We start from the raw sequence: 12,438 nt of genomic DNA on the forward strand, positions 1-12,438 counted from the left end.
ACCTCAAGTCGGAGGCTAGCTCAATGAATTTGGAGCTCCTTATAAACATTTTAACAAAACCGTCAGAACTTCTAGCTGGTTAGAAATAAGTTGACTAAACTGAAATGAATAAATATACATTGAAGTCTCCTTCGCCTTCCCTGGCATGGCGCAATCACGCATTTCGCCAGGGTTCTCATTCCTTCCATTTTTTTCTAACTCCAGGATATCAAGAGATTGAATCTTATCGAGAAAATAATTTCCTTCGCTTCAGGCGAGTCCATGCTTGGTTGCTTTCGGCAGATACCCTTCCTTTTTAATAATACATTTCAATGTGCTTTTGCGCCTTCAAGCGCGTCGATCTTCGGTCCAAAGAGACCAGCAAAAAAACAAAGCTCGCATCCTGTTGTCCTTGTTGTGTCTTTAAACACGTCCAGTAGATAATCTGTGGCGATAGTGGATATATTTAAGATGTTCTTTGACGTCAATTATCCATCAAGTCATCGACTGAAGCGAACGAAAAGAAGCCCAAACAGATTAGTTGTAAGCAGTGCCATTTTGCGTAGACGATGGCTTCCAGCAAAAATCGCGGCCCATCCACCCAAATTGCGGCCCATCGCTCAGATTTCGCACAGAGCAACTAAAATAACTGTAGAACGTCCCTGAATTTTTTCAAGGCTCAGAAAAATTTTTCACAAGAGATACACTGGATTAACGCTGAAGAAACGACCCAAAAGACAACCAAAACAAACATACGCATCGAAAGTAAATTCTAACCTCCGCGCACAATCCGCCGTGATTTTACACAATTGTCACGCATAACGCTTCTTCAATGCTTTCTTTGTGTTGTGTTACCATCTGACAGGAAACGCACCACGGGAAAACTTGAAAAAAGCCAAATATAAAATTCAAGTGGAGTCCACTCGGGAAGAATTGACAACCGCCATGTTGTTACGTCACGCTATTGTTTTCCACATTTCCAAAAGTGGACATTCTCCTGGAGTGTTAACTTGGTGTCGAAAGTAATTCGAGATGACTTTTGTTATGCATTAATTTGCTTAGTGATTTGGTTACCAAAAACTTGCGACATTTTCTCGACCAATCAAAAGTAAAATCAATTGTGATTGGCCAGAGTGATAACTTTTGTTTTGGTTTTACAACACTTATTGAAAATTATTCTAAGCACGTAATGATGTTTGGGTAATTTGACATTTTTATATTTTTATACTTTTGCATATCATAAAGAGCGTTTAACTCATTGACGTTTAATCCTGGACGGTTTTGTTCCTTGACTTAAACGGGACCTTAGACAAACGTTGTGTAAGTACTGATGATAATGATGACGATGATGATGATGAAGATAATGATGATGATGATGATGATGATGATGATGATGATGATGATGTTGACGACGACGATGATGATGATGATAATGATGATGATAAACTTATAAATAATATTTGAAAGCAATTAATGCACGCCACAATTGCAATGGCATGCGTGGAACACAGTTGTTAGTAGTATACTACATAAATAGAATAACATGACAGATTTCACTTTGAAGTCGATAAAGTTCTCTACTTAGCACTACTGTCTTGCACTACATGCATCGTCTTTTACATCTTAATTCTGAAAGTGAGTAATATGCTTTTCAATTATGTTAACTGACTCAAAACACTGTCTGGATCACAGTTCTGTGCACGTGGAAGATGGTCCTGCTTTGCTGGTCGGCTGGGTGTTGTCGGCAGTCTCGATGTCCAGTGGTTCAGGCGTAGGAAGAACCCATAGTGCTGAGGAACCAGGCCTGGGGCAGCTTATCATTTTTTTGATCTTTTCCCGGAACTGCTGGTTCAACAGAGCGTACACAAACGGGTTGACGGCAGAGTTAAACAAGATCATCACGTCAGCAATGGCAAGTAGGATGGCGCCAATTTCTTTGGATATAAAGTACAATAAGACGTAGACAAGTTGGCCCATGCCCCAACAGATTCCAAATATGGCAGTGACAGCTATGACCATCAAGGTGACACGCTTTCTCACTTTCATGACGCCCTGTGTATAGAGAGAGATGTAAGGATCTGAATCCACAGAGAAAGGTGTTTTAGACCAAAGGGTTAGACAGCGTCTTCAAACCGCCAGGCTAATGCCTTTATTATGTGTACTTGAACTGGCATAACGTCGCAATTTTATGTTTTATAAAATAACATTTAACACATTTTATGTTTTTCAGCGAAGGAGAAAAAGTGGATGAAACTAGGTGCGAGTCAGTTTTAAAACATACTAGTCGACTGGCTTCTTCTTGACTAAGGGGAATCGCATTACCAGAGAATAAAAGAAAAGTCTTGCATGTGAAATCACGTAATGCTCAATTACCTTTTGTTGGCGGGAAGGCTGATTGTTGTCATTGCGTTTGAACCACAAATTGTGCACGACACGTGAATACAATACAGCCATGATTAACACGGAAGCAAATACCACGACCAACCACGTCACGCTATAGGCCTTCCCCATCCAGCCCTCAGGCCAGAGAGACCAGCAGGAGTTACCGCTCTCCTTTATCACAACGTCCTTTACAATGTACAGCGGTAGATTGAATATCACAGCGAAGACCCAAGTAACAGGAATGATCACCTGTAATTGGAAATATTAAATCTCGTAATATTGTTAGATGTGAACCCACCATTTTTGGCGCGAAAAAGTACGTTTTTACCAAGTAGGGCGCGTCTCTAATTATTTTCGAGTATTCATCTAATAGTTTGATAACAAGGATCTTTTAACTAAAAGGAGGTAGCTTTAACTTTTAACTTATGAGATATCGAAGACAATTGTTTAAAATTCAAAACTGGAACTAGCTGTCATCTGATTATCAGAAAATTAGCTTTGGTGAAGTTTTGTCGGTACGTTGACGATCGATCTGCAAGCAGCTAATGAAGTCACATGCGCAAACTTGATTCTTATATAAATGCAAGTGGCGTACCGTATTTTCTTAATTAAACGCCCTCGGCGTTTACTTCAAACTTGGCTCCGTTGATCCGGCGTTTATTTGAATGGTGCAGTTTATTTGAGCAAAATGTTTATTAAATAAGGGTTTTTAATCACTATTTGTGACATGAATGTATCTTTTCATCATACCTACAGCATATTGGACCTTAGATAAATGCCTAAAAGGCTTACTTACCACTCTACTTTGGCGACCCGGCGTTTATTCGGGGCTCGGCATTTAATCGAGAAAATACGGTACTTTTATGGGTGGTTTGACAGGATTATGGGCCTGTCTGTTATCATGAACTATTATTGAGTATTTAACAAAAATGTTTTTTTTTTTTTTTTTTTTTTTTTTTTTTACGCTAACTCACCTGTAGTTTACGCTTTGTAAGATTCCATTTGTGAGGATACATCACTGCGTAATATCGTTCAATAGCGATTGCAACGAAAGTGACAATCGAGCAAGCTGATCCAGTCCATGCGACGCTTCCGCCTGAGACGAATTTGCATAAAATCGTCCCACCAATCCCGTCTGGATGGTGAGCGAAAGGGAGTTGGTAGAAAACTCTGGGGGTGATAAACGCCGCGTAAATGATGTCCGCTACAGCCAGGTTCACGAGCAGAAAACTCATGGGCATCCTGTGGAATTGAAAGGCATTCGATGAATAAAGACAAAACAGCAGAGATAGAACAGCGTACGATGATTCCGACGCATACAGTTTGTTCATACTAACCAAGGACATGCCGTAAAAACTCAATTAAGTCCCCCTATCTTTTACGCCACCCTCTCTAACAAGCTCCAGGATGATCAGGACAATCATTAGAACAAGAAAACAAGGATATTTTGGGACATTTTTCCTTTTTCATGTACTAAGTGGGTTAATAAACAGCACTAAAACATTTTATACCATAGCTAGCAGCGCCACGTAATCAAATTCAGTATACGTGGGCGTGCACAAAATCCAATAATCCAAAAATCGCTTCGCAAAAAATTATTTTCTCGCGCGAGTGTTGTACATTTCCACCGACAATATTGTTAAACAATTGGTTCACGCTTTTAGCTCGAGTTATGGTGCACTTAGGGAAGTTTGTAATGCACTCAAGAAGCTAAAGAATCAATTAATCTTCCCGCGTGCACCATTCCTCGATAGTGCACGCTAAAGCACGAACCAATTTTTGAAGGAAGCCTACTTTATATTTTTCATATGTACCCAGATTGAGTTTGAGTTTAAATTTAGCCCGTCTTCGTCTAATAAGCCCCACCCGCCCCCCTTGAAAAGTCTCCAAATGAAATAAGCCCCTGGGGCTTACAACAGCTTTAACGGCAAACATATGCATCAGTTCTATTTAGCCTGCTGTTGCTCTGCTTTACCACCCACAGAGAAGGAAACAAAAGGTGAAATTAAACGCATCTTAGAATCTTAGACATAGCCAGATGTCAGCCATTATAATATTATTCGTACGTGGAACTTGAAATATCACGTAAAGGGAAAAAAACATCACTCGGAAAATATCATAAATTTTCACTCCTGTTAGTAAATTTCGAAATTAGTGACCCCACCGGCCCGCTAGCCTTGATATCAATGACGTATTGAAAGTAGCGATTTCGCAAGTAACCTGTTTTCCCAAAAGGTCGCGAAAAATTTTGGATTTAAATGAACAAGTGTTCTCAAGTCGAAGTTTCTAGCTGGAAATAAAACAACACAGCTTTTAATGCAGATTTACGGAAAATTGGCTTAAATCCCTTTTAAAGTTGGCTATCCGACTATGAGCTATGAATTAAATGTAGGTCGTTAAACCGGCATTCACGCTACCTTTTGTTAATGTGACCTAAAATTGGCGTAGAGTTTGCATTTTAGGAACTTTAAGCCAACTTAAAGATCACTTAAAAGTTTCAGTCTTTTTAATTGTAAAAAAATGTAATTTATTTACCCACGTTACACAGAAGAGCTCATACAGCTCAGAAGCTCGATAAGACGTATACGTGCATCCAAAATCGAGTGTAAAGGTGGTAAAAAGGTCACCTTAAAAAAGTAAAGGTAGCGTAAAGCTGCTTAAATAGACATTTACGCCATGCATTTACGTTAGCTTAACACCGCATTCAAAGTTAGCTGTGGTACGTAGGTGTGTAGAATTGACTTAAACGCAAGTGTAATTTGTTTGACAATAAAGTATCAACAATTTTGGTTAGTAAAATGGAAAAGCTTTGCTTTCGACCAAGTTATTTTCTAAGGAAAGTTTTGATCCCTAGCTCAAATCAAACTCCCTTTATGAGCATATAAGCTCATAAAAATAGCATCTTAATTTTAGTCTTAGCATACCTCATATCCCGATTTCTACTTATGATCGCACAAACCAGAGAGTTCCCCGCGATATCAACAATGGCGAGAATGCAGAGTACCGTTGTTATGGCAATCGAAGCTGGTTCAGACATCATAAAACTGTGTCGTTAGTTTTGTGACCTGGATAAAAACAAAACAAGTAGGCGTGAAGAATTGGTATTTTATACTTCAGAGACAAAGGAAGTGTTTGAAGGGAAAAGTTATAATGGACGATGAACAACGGTCGGGGTCACATGACAGCACTGAGTTAGCTTAATGCCATGACAAGCGTTAGTGATATTGGTTTAAAAGGAGAGGAAGAAAAAAGGCTTATTTAGTACTGAGAAATGGAAATAGCGAAATTACAAATAACCGCACCTCATTTTACCATTAACTGACCTTAATGTCGCAGTTCGGAGTTCACTATTCATCTCTTCCGTTATTTAGTTTTGTCTCTTTTCCTACCTTAATTACCAATAGTTAAAGTTTTTGTAGTAATTTCTGACGTAGAGAACTTTGTCTCTTGCAAAGTGTTCACAGGGATATTTCATATAATGGTGCCTTAAACAATTAAACAGGTACTTTGGCAATATTTTTAAATATTTGTTCAATTCGAAGTGCACAAGCTGACCAATTTAGCTAGTGCCGGTGCAAGTTACAAACAGATAAATGCAAATAATTTCGAAGTGTAAATGTGCTTTACCTGAAGATTTGTTCTCCTTTTTCCAAAAGTAGTTCAGACACCTTACTAAAGTAGAGGGCTGGACGATCTCACAGGGGCCGAGAAGTTAATAGTTAAAGAAAATGCATGCACAACCAGTTTTGGATATTATGCGTTTTCTACCGACTTCCTTGAGGGCAGAAGCAAGCAGGTGTTTCAAAAATCATTATATTAATAACCAAATTTTCGTTTCTGATTGGTTCTCGTAAATGGAAGACGAGCGATCGCGTGCATGCCCTCTTACGGCTTTCAACTTTGCCTCCAAATTGGGCGCCTGAAATGAAACACCTATGCCACTCACACATCAATTACGACCAATAACAGTCAATATGCTTCAAGTGCTAAGCGCACAACTTCAAATAATTTAATTCCTTGAAAAAAAGGTTGATTCTTCGATTGAAAATTCTTTAAAATTAAAAAAAAATCTGACCAAACACTACCAGTACGTGGCGCCATATTTATTATTAATTAACGCATATTTTTTCAAAAGCACTATTATGTTGCCTTTTTAATTTTGCGCAGAGCGCACTATTGTGACGGTTTTTCAAACAAACAAACAAACGTGAGTTCCCAATGATACCTACAATGAAGAGTATGGAGAGAACTGTTGTTAATGCTGGTAACACCCGCTGATTTGGACATGATTGAAGAGTGACAATGTTAGTTTTGTTTCACCTTAGATGAAAATCGACAAAAAGATGCACGAAGCCTAGATAAACTGATAATTTCAAATAGGTGGATAATGGAAAAGATTACGTTTAAACTCTGGTATAATTTTTTTCGCATCCACTAATGTTTCTGTACTCATCGAATTCAGGGTGTTCGGATTCGTAGGCGTTAATATATAAAGAGTACTCGGATTTCCAACCGCTTACAAACATCGATAATCCGGGGGCGATAATTTGGGAACGGCTACCAAGCAGTTTGGTTCTTAGTCAACACGTAACAGTGCATTCGTACCGTTTTCAAAACGAAAAAACAAAACAGAGTTGACATGCCGCCCGGCTTAACTGCCATGACTCAAGCGCTTGTTATTTAAAATACAAATGTCAACAGTTTATATTAATTATTGAATAAAGAGTTCAAAAGTGTTCGCAGTCTTGATTAGTATATAGATACTCAGTTATCTTGGTGTTTCAAGCAATCTGACTGGCCAGGAGAGATTTATGAGTGATCCAAACTGAATGACCGGCGTAAACGCGCGTTTTGCCAGCGTTATGTTTCTGAATCAGAATTACTAAGAACACAATAAGATGCCTGTACCAGAATGTGCAAAAAGACTACGCAATTTGGCCTGATGTTTTCAAAGTAAGAGAAGACTACATATTTCGCAATTTGCAGCACAATGTCCACACAACTCGAGCGACGAAAAAACATGTTGCTTACCGTCAAGTCGCTTCTCGCCCCCGCATCAGCAGAAATGAATACTGTGGATTTATTTGCAGCAGCATCAAGTGTTATAGACCAAAAACCTTCACAAATATCTAGGAGAACGTCCTTGTGCACCCATTTGTCACAACTTATTGTGTAATACCAATTTTCAGGAGTATCCTTCGCCAACTGCTCTTTCAATTGTCATTTTAAGTGAACTTCCAAAGCTTTCATTTAGCAGTCAAAATATTTTGTAAGCAGGTTTTCAATTCAGATTGCTGGTTTGAATGGTGTTAAAGGGCCATTTTGTTAGATTGTGACGAAGGTTTTATCGACGACTAACTAGATTTGCCATGTTTGAAGATTCTGCAAACTGTTTCGCGCATGGCTAGTGCCGCTTGTACGTTTTCCACACATAAATTGAGAGGTCAATTAAATTAACTTCAAATGGTTTCCTTCTGAAAATTTTAAGGTCGCTTATTGTTGAGATCACATCGTGTGTAAATGCTAAAACAATTATTCTTTGAAATCTTAGTAAATAGCGGCAAAATATTTCGCGGCGAGGTGAATATTCTGCCGTTTTTCACCTCGATTTCAAAGAATAATTGTTAAATAAACATTATTTTTTACATTGACATAAGTATTGATTATTCTGCCTTTCACGGATCAATTTTTTTTGCTTTATATTTGTTTTTGCGGCCGGATATTTCTTTTGAAGACTGAAAACGACATCGATTCGTATGTTATCAGATTGAAAAATTGAATGTTGCGCTGACCGTTTAGGACAAATCCTGGTTACCACACTGTCGGCACTAGCAATTCTCATATTACTGTTTTTTGCAGCATTACAACATCATATGCGACATTTGAACGGTACAAATGCTAATAAACAACCAAAATGAACGACAGAGTGCTTCAAATGAGACTGGGCACTTTTAGCATCCATATTGTTTTTCTCAAAATCTAAACGAATGACCCTACTTCAAAATTTCAGAAATTAAAAAATGGCTCTGATTAAATATTTGCAAAATAAAATAAAAATCTGTAAGACAGATTTTTCGCTAAAACGCCATGGAAACTATTATTGCCTAGTCCTCTTTTGAGCACTCGGTCGTTTATTTATAATTGCTGTTTAGCATTTTAGTAGCGGAGCTCCCAGCAGCCCGAAGGGCCGCAGAGCAGAGCCCCATACCCATAGAAAATAACAGAACCATGTACCTTATTCTCACTTAATTTCGCGAGTACTAAATTTCGCGATTTTCGCGATTTTGAAAAAAAAAAACGCGAAATTTAATACTCGCGACATATAGGACACGGGAAGTTAAAAATCGCGAAATTTAGTATCGTACTGATAATATAAAAATAATGCAACTCGTTGTGTTTTATCATAAGTATTCTAACATGTCTGAGCGTCATGTTTAGGAGTGTTTTGTTTAATTTTGTCCATTAGTTATCTCCCACTCTATTAGTCGCACTGTTCGAACTGTTTCTGCCGCCAAGTTCTTCAAAATTTCTTTCTTGAAGTCGTAGATGAACCTATTAGGGATTTAGACTGTTGAATATCTTATGTTTTGTTCTGTGTACATTGTTTTGTTTGCTGTTTTTACGATGACTTTCATATTAATTATGATTGTCACAGTTTCGAGGTCAAAGCTTCATATTGAAGAATAGATAACAATCGCGAAATTTAATACACTCCAATTGTACCTTCCTCTCAAAATCGCGAAATTAAGTACTCGCGAAATTTAGTGAGAATAAGGTATTTGAGTTTTCATGGTCATCATGGCTAGCGGCACGGTTCGCGGGCGCGTACGACGTACGTCGTGCAACATGGCGGCCATACTCCAGAAAAGGTTTAGTTAACGTCAGCTTACATCTTTGATATTGGACATTCATGTCATGGTCAATTGAAAGCTGTCAAAACAAGGTATCCGCTGACCAGTATCACATGACCATATCGCGGGCTCACATATAGGGCTCATCGAGGTCGGATTTTTTTTTTGAAGTTTACCGCTGACCGAGTAATGGTTTCCACTGGATCGCGGGCTCAAGTGCTATATTTTTCCTCTTATCAGTCAGTAAATTAGGATTTACGAAAAGGGAGCTTCGCTTTTAGGCTTGGCTAAATCTATTTAATATTCATCATTACCACATCTCCCATAATTAATGCACCTTGTTTAATTTGCCTCCCAAAATTTTGCATAAGTATTGTTTTGAATTTCTCTTTGAATGACTGTATCTCCCAACAGAAATTTGAAGGAAGATATGAAAGTCGCGAACATGCCAGATGGTTGTACGCTGTAATAAACAGAATACAAGAGTAAAATAAAACACTTTTGAACATTTTACAGAACATATAAATGGTGGGCTTATTTACCTCGTCAAAAGCGTAGCTACCCACCTCAAATTTTGGGTACAACAAGAGGAACGTAATTGTACTAACCAAGCGAAACCGAAGTATATTAAATAAAGGAAAAAAATTGTAAGTTTTTTTTGAGACAATCGTAGAGAATCGTTGGAAATATGTTGATCGCGCAGAACGGAGTTCGATCCTGACTAGATGGGAAAGATTAAAACAAATTAAGTATTAACTTTGTTCTCATTTTTTCCACTATTTCAGCATATGCTTCAGACTAACGAGGATTAAAATAATCTGATTTCACATCGTAATCGTTTGTCGTTTGTTTGTCGTTTGGAGCATATGCTGAAGTAGTGGGAAAAATGAAAACCTACCTGTATAATTTCCTGATTAAATTGAAGTCGCCACCATTTATTTTTCTGTTACCTGAAGACTGTGAACTCTACGCACCCTGAATAACCACTGCACAGAAATGACGACTTTCTTGGTAAATGGTTTCGCTGAGTGAGCGAATTTGTTCTCTTGATTGATTGAAGTTAACTGACGTCCAAATGGATACTTAAAGGCATCAAACGTATTTTACAGTTGTGTTTGAGATCAAGAGTGAACTAAGTTAACAAACATTAACTGACATCACTTAGTTTGATTTCAGAGGTAAAATGAATTGAGTTCAATTAGCTGTAGTTTCCGTTGCAAAGTTCGAACACATTAAATGCAATTACTGTAATTAGCGGTTGACCAGGAGCTGGTTTTGCTATTAAGAAAAGTTCTTTTCTTTGCCTCTAATTCAGTTCTATCTATCAAAGATACCAATATGTTAAGCTTCAATATATATTAAGCTGCAAAAACAGATTCTAAAGAACGTTATTCAAACGACAATGCTTGTGCAGCAAGCAGTTTTGGCTACTTTGACACAATGCAGCTTGTATCTCGCGTTTTCCTCTGTATTTTCACATTGGCCCTCCTAAACAGAGCGCAATGACTTGCACTTATAATTACAGTCTAATTTCATTTTTTTAAATTGGATAGCTAATGAGCAACTATACTCCATGCATTAATTTAAGTGCACTTAAATTGATGCTAACTTGCAGTTTTCCTACTGTTTGCAGAACTAATGGAAACCATTACTTATTTTTTTGAGCGGAAACACTCACGGACCACCTACCATTGAAACCATAAATGGAAATAGTACAGATCTCGTAGCATAAATTTCAAGGATATAAAGAAGCAATCCCTCAATTCATAAAAAATACATATTTTCCTCAATGAGTAGAATATTTTGGGTAGCATGTTATTATTTCGAGATAACGGGCAAAAAGGGATTAAAAGTTGTTTGTTCTTTGTGAAAAATGAGCGTTAATACTTCTCTTTCACCACTTAATAAAATAAACCACCAAACGTCAAAAGCGCCAATTATAATTAGCAACAATCGAGGGAGCATGATCGGATGTGTTAAATAGTTTTTAGTGTTAACAGTTCCCTTGCTAGCAACGCCCCCCCTATATCTTGTACCAGCAATCATACCACCAAAATCTAAACCCACTGCACCCCAAAACTGGTCAATAGATACGAATTGAGGGTCGAGTAATCTGGACATGTATTTCAAACCACGATTTTGTAGTAGTCAGATGAAAACTAAATCGCTCTTCTTTCTTCATTATGTCAACCAATCATATTTCATGTTTTCTATTAGCATCGTTTTGAATATTGTTACCGTCAATTTTCATGGTTACTAAGCTTTTTCCGCCCCTGAAGAAGGTTAGTTTTGTTTGGCCGAAATATTGGGGAATGAATATTATTAAGCCTTTTTAGATGGCCGATCACCCTTGCCTGATTTGGCTTAGTGTTTTATTAAATGTTGCTGATCCTGATGTACGCTGCAAGATCTGGCTTCACTTTGCTGCTGTTTGTACAAGTGGTCCTTGCATTATTATTATTATTATATTACGATTATATTGCGATTATCCAGAGGTTTTCAGTGTATATATTGGTTTAGGAATAAGGTCCAGCTGAATATGGAAAGAAAGCGTTCATTCCCAGATAGAAATACGGAAATTTAACTGTCATTGTTCACGTTATCCAATAAATTTTTTCGCAAAACTTGGTCATTTCACGTTGTTATTTTGCAGAGAACGGCCCAGAAATGTTCCAGGATTGAAAACGCACGTGCAGAGCTATTATTCGGCTCATTAAACTTTTTGTTTGGTGAAGTTCTCATTCACGTTGCCGTCGTGGTTTGCTAAAGCTCCCTATTGTTTTGGCTGTGGCGTCATTAGAGCCGCCATCTTGGATCGGCAAATCTTGTATTTTACTATTTTCTTAGAAAGACAGGAATTGACGTACTGCAATTGATACTAAATCAATCCAGAATCCAAATGTGTAAAAGAAACTCGAACAACAAAGTAAAGATTAAAAAAAGATGGTTTTGGTCAGATCTGCCCATAATTTTTAGGTTGCCATGCCAACGTCATAAATCATGGACACTTAGTTGACAAATGAAAATTTTTTCAAGGGATGAATGAACAGCTACTGAACGTTTCAGCTTTAAAGAGTAAATCCTCCTTTCAAAATTACGAAAAAACCTCAGGGGAGAGGGTGGCAGCTCCCCGCCCTTGTACGTCCAAGGGTTAATTTTCTTCACATACTCGTTATTCACGTACCCATGGCATGGCTTATATGTAACATCGTTCTCTGAAAAAGCT

The 12,438-nt window shown here is 37.9% G+C and overlaps 1 protein-coding gene and 1 long non-coding RNA gene across 2 annotated transcripts in view; one reads left to right on the forward strand and one right to left on the reverse strand.

Moving 5' to 3' along the window:
- The window catches only part of LOC144634087 (uncharacterized), a 65,680-nt gene that overhangs the window by 30,499 nt on the left and 22,743 nt on the right, over positions 1-12,438 (forward strand). The window lies entirely within an intron of this gene.
- LOC144634046 (pyroglutamylated RF-amide peptide receptor-like) lies at positions 1,424-7,466 on the reverse strand. Its single transcript, XM_078492990.1, has 5 exons — positions 7,393-7,466; positions 5,286-5,426; positions 3,336-3,603; positions 2,353-2,610; positions 1,424-2,031 (listed from the first exon to the last, which is right to left on the reverse strand). The coding sequence occupies exons 2-5, from the start codon at positions 5,399-5,401 to the stop codon at positions 1,666-1,668; spliced, it is 1,008 nt and encodes a 335-aa protein (XP_078349116.1). The 5' UTR covers positions 5,402-5,426; positions 7,393-7,466; the 3' UTR covers positions 1,424-1,665.

Source organism: Oculina patagonica, chromosome 12 (assembly GCF_052425735.1).
Source record: "Oculina patagonica isolate OP01 chromosome 12, crgOcupat, whole genome shotgun sequence".
NCBI classification, from domain to species: domain Eukaryota; kingdom Metazoa; phylum Cnidaria; class Anthozoa; order Scleractinia; family Oculinidae; genus Oculina; species Oculina patagonica.